The 8,733-nt window shown below is 33.3% G+C and overlaps 1 protein-coding gene across 2 annotated transcripts in view; it reads left to right on the top strand.

Moving 5' to 3' along the window:
* LOC106458420 (vang-like protein 2) overlaps positions 1 to 8,284 on the top strand; it is a 25,680-nt gene extending 17,396 nt beyond the window's left edge. For both annotated transcript variants that reach the window (XM_022384632.1, XM_022384633.1), the window contains exons 3-4: positions 1,596 to 2,160; positions 7,648 to 8,284. In XM_022384632.1, the coding sequence (XP_022240340.1) occupies positions 1,596 to 2,023 (428 nt within the window). In that variant the 3' untranslated portion in view covers positions 2,024 to 2,160; positions 7,648 to 8,284. The remainder of the gene's footprint in view (positions 1 to 1,595; positions 2,161 to 7,647) is intronic.
* Positions 8,285 to 8,733: the final 449 nt, after the last annotated feature.

Genomic DNA, 8,733 nt, shown 5'->3' with positions numbered 1-8,733 from the left:
CTTCCAAGGAATCATATCTATATATATGATCTCTTATCTTCCAAGGAATCATATCTATGGACAACTTTCCTGAGAATGTTTTACAGATTGTTTGTTTTTCTGGACCCACCTGTTTGAAGACTATGATGTCTTTAACTGATAAAGTTTTCTGTATCGACTGTCTTGAAATTCTTACTATCAAATTAAGTATGTTACCACATTTTCTCAGTGTGTATTGTATATAATTGTGTATGATCTAAACTGTGACTGAAATAGGTAAGGGGAGGTTCCCGTGTTTTATCTGTTAGTCATAGTTCCTCTACAATCTGCTAAAATCACATTAAATCAGGATAAGGGGGGGGGCAAATATTTGATGTACAAAAATCACCAGACGCGACTTCGATTGTTAATGGTCAACTGACTAACAGAGTCATGGAAAAATAGCTTCGGAAGTAAAGTTTGAGGATATCTACGATTTTCAAAACATACAATTATATGTATGTGATATAATTGGGTGGTGATGACTAGCTGCCTTCCCTCTAGTCTGACACTCCTAAATTAGGGACGGCTAGCGCAGATAGCCCTCGTGTAGCTTTGCGCGAAATTCAAAAGAACAAACAAAGAAAGAAACATTTATTTGCCAGGTTATGTAGTAAAGACAAAACTCAAATTTCGATATGTGAAGATTTTGGAAGATTATGTACCAGCTAGCATTGGATAACGCAATGCAAGAATGATATCAGTCAAAATTATAATTCATGCTAATTCCAACGATGCTAATTTCAACGATATTACATTTCTATCGTGCTATCATACTGATGTACGACATATATACATGTATATTCTCCAAAGTACACTCGGGTGAATTTTGTACCTGGAAAAATCTAGACCCCAGAAAAATAACAGAAAACGGTTCGTTTATTACATAGTATAGAACGTATATTCCTGACACTGCAGTTGAATTATTTTTACTGCATTATTAAGGAAATACACCCAATCCAATAATTATAGAATTTTAATACTTTGAACATTCAACTTCAAATGAATAAAGTGTGAAGATAACGTTAACTGATAATGCGTTTTAGGAATATTGAAGTCATAAAATTCTCTGGGAGTGTATGACTCAAATGATATATAGCGGCAATATGCTTTCTGATTTATGTAAAAGATAATTTGGTCGGCATACTTATTAAACGCGATAATGGCTCACTTGAAATTCGTTTTAAATATTTAGTGTTTTAATCATGTTATTATTAAGGAAAAGACATTAACACCATAATAATTTTTATTATAATAAATGACTTATATAAATAAAATTCAAACTACTAACTACTGTATTTATTGTATCCCAGCCGGCTTGATGAGCTCTGGTATTGAGCGAAACGCGTCTCCGCAATGGATGTAGCGGGCATAGTTTGCTTGAAATACTATTATGCGCTATTTTTTCTTGGGAATGTCCCTAAGGGACCAAATACAGAATGTAGTGTTTAAACATACTAATACTATTGTTATGTGACAAATATAATTGTTTATAATAACACTTCCCTAGGAAAAGGTGTTCATCCCATAAAGATAGTTAGGGTAAATTATTGATCAATTTTCGTTATCATTGTTAGGTCCAGCAATACCCATGGATCCAACAGAGGCAGCTCAGTCCATCTTCCCTTCCATGGCACGTGCTCTTCAAAAGTATCTAAGAATCACGAGACAACAGCCTCGACATAGCATGCAAGCTATCCTCGACCACTTAGCACTTTGTTTAAGCCACGACTTGAGTCCGCGTACATTCCTTGAAAAGTATATTACAGAATCACCCATATTGCAGAGTGACAAAGAACAAAAGCCTGTTCAGAAGTGGGCTTTGGTGTGTGGCACACTTCTCTCGCGTGCTGTAGAAGCCGGATGTGTATTTATGTTACGTCAGAATGACGTTTCATTGCTAGTAACAGTTCATCAGTTACCACATTTTAACATTATCGAAGAAATCATTGACCCTAAGACAAACAAGTTTGTACTACGATTAAGCTCTGAAACTTCGGTATAACAACATTAACTAGTCTGTTTCAGTTGTAACAAAAAATCTTCGTAATCTGCCAGAGTAGTAACCTGAATGACGTTTGAACAACAATATTAGTTTTATGTTGTCCAAAATACTATACTTTTACTGATACATTTAAAAAGGTAAAAACCATTTTTCTTGTGAGATAAAGTTTTAAAGTAATATTTATGGTTAGTGTTACATAATATCTCACATGTTGCTAGACACAGATGTAAAAAAAATATATAACTATATATTTTGACTATCATTAAACTTAAAGCTTAGATATTAAATGTATATATATATATTTTGACATTCTTAAGCAATTAATTCGGTTTCTTGTTTTCATCCGAATTTTCTTTAAATTTTTATAATTCCTATATTTTGATTCTCTCTTGAAAATATTTTATGTGTTTTATATGTATGTATATATATATATGTTTTATATGTATGTGTGTATATATGTTTTATATGTATGTGTGTGTATACATATATATATATATGATTGTAATCGAATATTTCACAAGTTGGTAACTTTTCCAATCAGACTTTCGTATTTACAAGTAAACAGATTTTGTTAACTACGAATGTATTTTGATGGTGCCATGTTGGCATCCTTGTCATGAACACTAGCTTCTTAGTGTAACCCAACTCTAATTACTGATTAGTTATTCTTTCGTTAACATTATTATTTATTAACTACCAGTTAATTTCGATAGCTAATCTGCTTCTATGTTAAATCCTAAGAAGGTCTCTGTGTGTGGCAGAGACCGGAATTCGGTCTCGAGCCTTATGTGAAAAGGGGTACTATTTACTCGTTCTGGTTCTCATCCCATTGTGCCCTGAATTAACTATTTAGATGGTTTCGAAAAGGTTTTCTTGACTTCTAGTCTTGGCTGGCTAAATGTGTTATCAATCAACCGGAAGTAAAAGGTTTCTTTTTTTTTCAAGTGGTTCATAGTTCATATCCCCTTTACTTTAGCATTATTACGTTTTGTTGTATATCCTTTTCTGTCAAAAGGCTTTCACACAGATGATACTACAGAGTTTTGTGTATTTTATGTGCATCTAAAGGTTTGTTAATTTTTTGTCTCCAATTATTGGAATCTACACAAACAAACGATGTTATAAATGATGCTTTTAATTTCCGTTAGTGTATAGACGGTTTGTGATTTCACTGTGTTGCGCTTCTGAAAGCTGTTTTAATTTTATGGTGTTTGCGTAGCCTTTATATATTTTCCATGAGATTTTTGGCTTGTTCTTGTTCTTAATATCAGTGTTCTTTATTTTCTTCAAGTTTTATTGGGTACAATATTCACATAACATAGTATTAGGGACAACAAGGGACCTATTGATCTGTCTAGGTTGTCTCATCCTACTAAACTAAAACTATTGAATTAAAAAAAACAAATCTCAAAGCCAGCACTTATCATTCATAAAGTTATCAAGCTTTTCTTAAACTCACTTAAATTTACTGACTCTACAACATCTGAAGGTAACCATTCCAGAAGCCATCCACCCTGTTAGAAAAATAGAACTTTCTTAGCTGAAGATGATTCTTACCCTGCCAAAATTTATATTTGTGTTCCATAGTCCTATCATTAAGTATTGAAACAAAGAGGGTTCATCAACATTATAAGTTATCTTAACAATCTTAAACACTTCAATCAGATCCCCTCTAACTCTTCATTTTCCAATAGAAAATAATTTTGGAGACAACCCCTCCATCCCAGGCACCATTCTAGTACCTTCCTCTGAACCCTTTCCAACAATTCAATGTCCTTCCTAAGGTAAGGAGCTCAAAACGGAACATAATACGGCAAACGTGGCCTAACCAGTGACCTATACAATGAAATTATAACTTCTTTAGACTTGTATTCAACATATATGTAGATACAACCTAAAATCCTATTTTCCCTAGCACTAGCAACAGCACACTGCTTGAATGGCTTAAGAAACTTGTAGCTACCTTTTTCTTTCTAAAAGGAATACGTTCATCTTCAATATTTAAAAAAATTATCTTTAAAAACATTCCACATTTAATCAGTGTATCCAAATAACTCAGCTGCCAAATACACCACAGATAATTCCTGTTGTATCCCTTCAAAGTTTGCTTGTTTGAAATTTGTAACCAAAATATCATCATTGCTGATCTCCATATGCAGCAAAACCTTTCTCCCTCATGGTTTGACTCTAGTATCTCCCAATCTATATGCCTGAAATTAAAATCAACCATAATTATGACCTCATTAACAGTTGAAATCTTTATCTCACTGAAACGTTTCTATTTAATTTCATCAGTATCATCTGGTGATCTGTAACAAATTTCCTCTAAAAGCCTCTTCCCTTTATATTTGCTAATAGAAACCGAAATGGATTCAACCTCATTGCTATTGTATTTGATATCTTCAACTTGAACAGGATGTAACTCACATTTTACTTATAAAGCTACTCATTCCCCTTTCTTTAGTATTCTATCTATATTAAATAACGTATAATCCTGTATTTCAAAGAAATTTATGTCGTCAAAATCATCTACATTTATTTATGTTTCAATTATTCCCATTATATCAAATTCCTGCCAGTGTCCTAAAGTTATGTGTTTTATTTCTTATACTTCTTACATTACTTTTTACTCACTTCCTATCTTAAAAATTTCTCAAAATTATCTTCTCCCACTAACTAATCCCACAAGTCCAAACAGCTAATCTGCTTATCGTTACATACATCCATTCCAAAAAATTATCTTCTCCCACTAACTAATCCCACAAGTCCAAACAGCTAATCTGCTTATCGTTACATACATCCATTCCAAAAAATTATCTTCTCCCACTAACTAATCCCACAAGTCCAAACAGCTAATCTGCTCATCGTTACATATTAACCTAAGCCTAGCATTCAGCCCTAGTGACCTACTTATAATTTTATCGCACAATTAATTCTTGGCAGTATCCCTGAGACAATTAAATTATGACCCTTTTCTTTATATGCCTTTATCAACACCTTGTACTTATCAATTAGCTCTGACATACCTTTCCCTACGTCATTAGCCCCTACGTGCATAACAAAAATTGTACTATTGCTATCCCCCTTTATTATATCTCTTGCTCTGTCAATTATATCCTCCCCCCCCGTGTTCCTGGGTTGCATAATCTAATTATTTTCCCCCTATTTACCCCACAGGCTACCCTATTCACATGCCCTGTTAAAGAATCACTCATAACTATAACCTCCTTAAGTTTATCATTCAAGTTCTTTTCTTTCCATTTTGTTTTCCTTCCCTCCCATAGTGTCTCTTATGCACAAACCAAGGTCTGAAATATGTTGCTCAAAAGAACATGCAATAGATCGTAATGATGTTTGTTTCTTATCATCCTCTATATTACAAATCATGTTCATCAGAAGCCCAAGGCGTAGCTTTATCTATTGTTCAGTTATTTAATCGTATCTTTGAAATTCCCGTTAAATCCTTTGACATATTGTTAATTGTTACATCTAGGAATAGGAAGTTACTATATCCTATTTACATTGTGATTTGGATCGGTAGATGCCTGTTTAGATTGTTCACACATTCTGGAATCTTCTCTGTAGTCAACATATCTCATCCAAATCCTCAATCTCAGAACGGATGTTATCTTCGAAATGTTCCATGCAGTGGTAAATGGTGTGACTCTAATGATAAATTTTCGTGTTTCTAGCACTATTTTTCTTCATATGAAAATGAAGTTGTCTTGATACAGAATGCTTTGAGTTCCATGCTATTTTAATTAGGCGATTCAAGTGTTAATAGGGTGAAAGCTCAGACAGGTGGAAACCACACTTACCTCTAACATGAAAACCAAGATGGAATCCTGACTCGTGACATGTGGTAAGTTATGTAGTAAAATCTCAAGAAATAGTCAGAGATTCGAAAGAAATACCAAGACAAATCAGGACACTCAAGATGTTTGAGCTGGTGAAACGAAATGATAGACAAGACAGAAATGTTTCTATTATTATATCAATGTATAGTGTATATAGTACAGTTAACAGCAGTTATTCAGTTAGGCGTACATTGTAACGCGAGTCTTAGCATACTGGTTTATTGGCGTGGCGATAAAGAAAAAACATACACTTGACTTCTGACAAAGAGAAATAGATGGGAACTAGTACACCCATAACGAAACTCTTAAAAGCTTTCTTAAAACCGTAACTTTATTGCAGAGGCAATAAAACAGAGTACTGCTGTAATGTCCCCCTGGGTAACCAGCATTGGTAACATTGACCCTTTAATGTCTGTCGTCCACTTAGTCCCCAGGGATAAATGGAGAACAATAGCGCTCGGGATCCAACATTTGAGTTCTATTCTATTTGCCCTGAAGAGAGGAGGTTATTGTATATCTGTCCCGTTGTTCTGAATGTAATAGTTGAGTCGTTGGTGAGGTTATTTTTAAGTCCGATCCTAGTATTCATTACGTTTAATTTGGTTCTACTCGAAAGTTGTAAACACGAGTTAAAAAAGAAAAGAAACTTTAAATTCATGGATATGTATATGTGTAAAATTTGAAGGCGAAGTTGTGCAGGTAAGTTTACGTAGAGTGTATATCAATATCTATGTATGTAACCAAAACTTCTTCGCCATCCGTTGAATAGCATTGCAAATAAAAAATCTATTAAAAATTCACACTTTGGTTATTCAAGATTCAGACGATTAAAAAAAATAACTGTCTTGGAAATCCGCGATCTGAACATATCTTTATGATAGAAGTGAATAAACATACTGCGTGGAATAGGGCTGTTACGTACCCTTCCTGAAATCGATCAGTTTTCAATTCCAGTGTAGTACCTATGAAATGTCAGTGTTAAAATGTAGATTAGTTCTATATACCCAGTTCCATTGTGACTTTATATTGGCTGTAATTGTCTTACTAATTTATATATATATTCAAAATCTTTTAAAGTTATTTTTTTCATCCCTCTCTAAAAGTCGAACATAACAGATAAAATAGGTTATCAAAAACTACCAAAAGTTAATAATCCTTTTACAGATGTGAAAGAGATTGAGAAAATGTCTGATATATATATATTTTAATTGAAAAATGTCAAGTCGTTTGAACTGATCAGCATTACTTTACATGTTATGAAATTCTATGAACTAGCCGAAATTCGAATTCATTTAGCACTTGTTTCTTTGTTTGGAATTAAGCACAAAGCTACACAATTGCCTGTCTGTGCTCTTCCCACCCATTTAGCACTTAGAAACATCGTTTTGACCATCAAAATAGACGGTTAAAGCAATTGGAAATTTCTAGTTAAAATGCGGACTTAACTTCACAATGCTTGTGATTAAATGCTATAACCTTTCACATTTTATTCTGATTCTCAGATTCTGCTTGACATTATCATTTCAAACTGGATTAGACCTTAATGGATTGGATCATGTCGTCAGCCATACAGCTAACCATGACTATTTTCATGATTTTTAAGCTAATCTTTCATTTCCAGCGATGAAGCATTATTTTTAACAACACAATTTAAATTGTGACATTTACGAATTCTTCCAGATAGTTTTTGTGACTTTTTTGTTACTTGCACCACATTTTAGTACAAATTTGAGATTACCTGCGTTCTTTTGATTTTTACAATTGCAGGAAAGTTAGTGTCAATGTATGAAGATCGTGAAGACATACATTTGTTCTTCCAACAACCGAAGCGAAGAATACCTTACAAATCTCAAGATTTTATCCACAGCGTAAACGTTCTAATATTTTTACTTTCAAAGAAAGTGGTTCTAAATGTGGCTCTATCAATTTTAGTAGCAATAGCGAACGAAAGAAATAATTCCTGATTATTAAAAATGTTACACATAAGAAACTACTTGTGTGGAACGTAAATACGTTTCTTTGTGAAACTGCCTATATATCATCCATTTTATATTTATGTCAGTTAGTGATGAATTAGGCATACATGAACATTGTAAGGACCTTGGTAAGCCGCGAAATGTATCGTTAATACAGAAAATATGTACATCAGTAGGCTATTTGATATGATATGGTAATATATATGTGTTTGTGAGTCATATACATAATGTTTATAAACATTTGTGATGAATTACTTATCCTTATATTGTGAGATTAACTGTTTGATGTGAAGAAGCAATAAACAAGATTTTTGTCATTCTTTACTCATGATTACTTTTTCTCATATATTTATCCATTTGCTATTTACTTATAACGTGAGACTTCCATCGTAAATAAAGAATGAACCATAAAGGTTCATAATATGATATATTTGCATTCATGTTAATCTCTTTATTTCGTTATTATATGAAACACGTTATTAAAACTGTTATTATAACAATTAGGAAATTCAGTTAAACTTTCACGAGAATAGACTAGCAATGTGTTCGTATAATACCTAAAAATTAGTTTCTATTTTCAGCTTATTTGGAATATATTCTGAAGAAAGGTCCTTTAAGAACCATTTCCTCAATTTACACCAGCTTTCCGGTTTCTTGATGCGTGGTTAAGCTATCGTTTCAATTAAGCATCGGGCTGGGCGTGGCCTAGTAGTTAATGTATCGGATTGTGAATCTCAGGGATCATGGTACGTGTCTCTTCGCCGTAATATTGTGCTATGCACTTTGGTGCCGTGATGGCGTTTACTTACACACATATATTGTTGATTCTCACGCTCGAGAATCTTCTACAAGTTTAGAGAATAGGCGGGAGTTTCCC

Source organism: Limulus polyphemus, unplaced genomic scaffold (assembly GCF_000517525.1).
Source record: "Limulus polyphemus unplaced genomic scaffold, Limulus_polyphemus-2.1.2 Scaffold460, whole genome shotgun sequence".
NCBI classification, from domain to species: domain Eukaryota; kingdom Metazoa; phylum Arthropoda; class Merostomata; order Xiphosura; family Limulidae; genus Limulus; species Limulus polyphemus.
The sequence above is the reverse complement of the archived record's forward strand: the minus strand, read 5'-3'. Positions and strand labels throughout refer to the sequence as shown.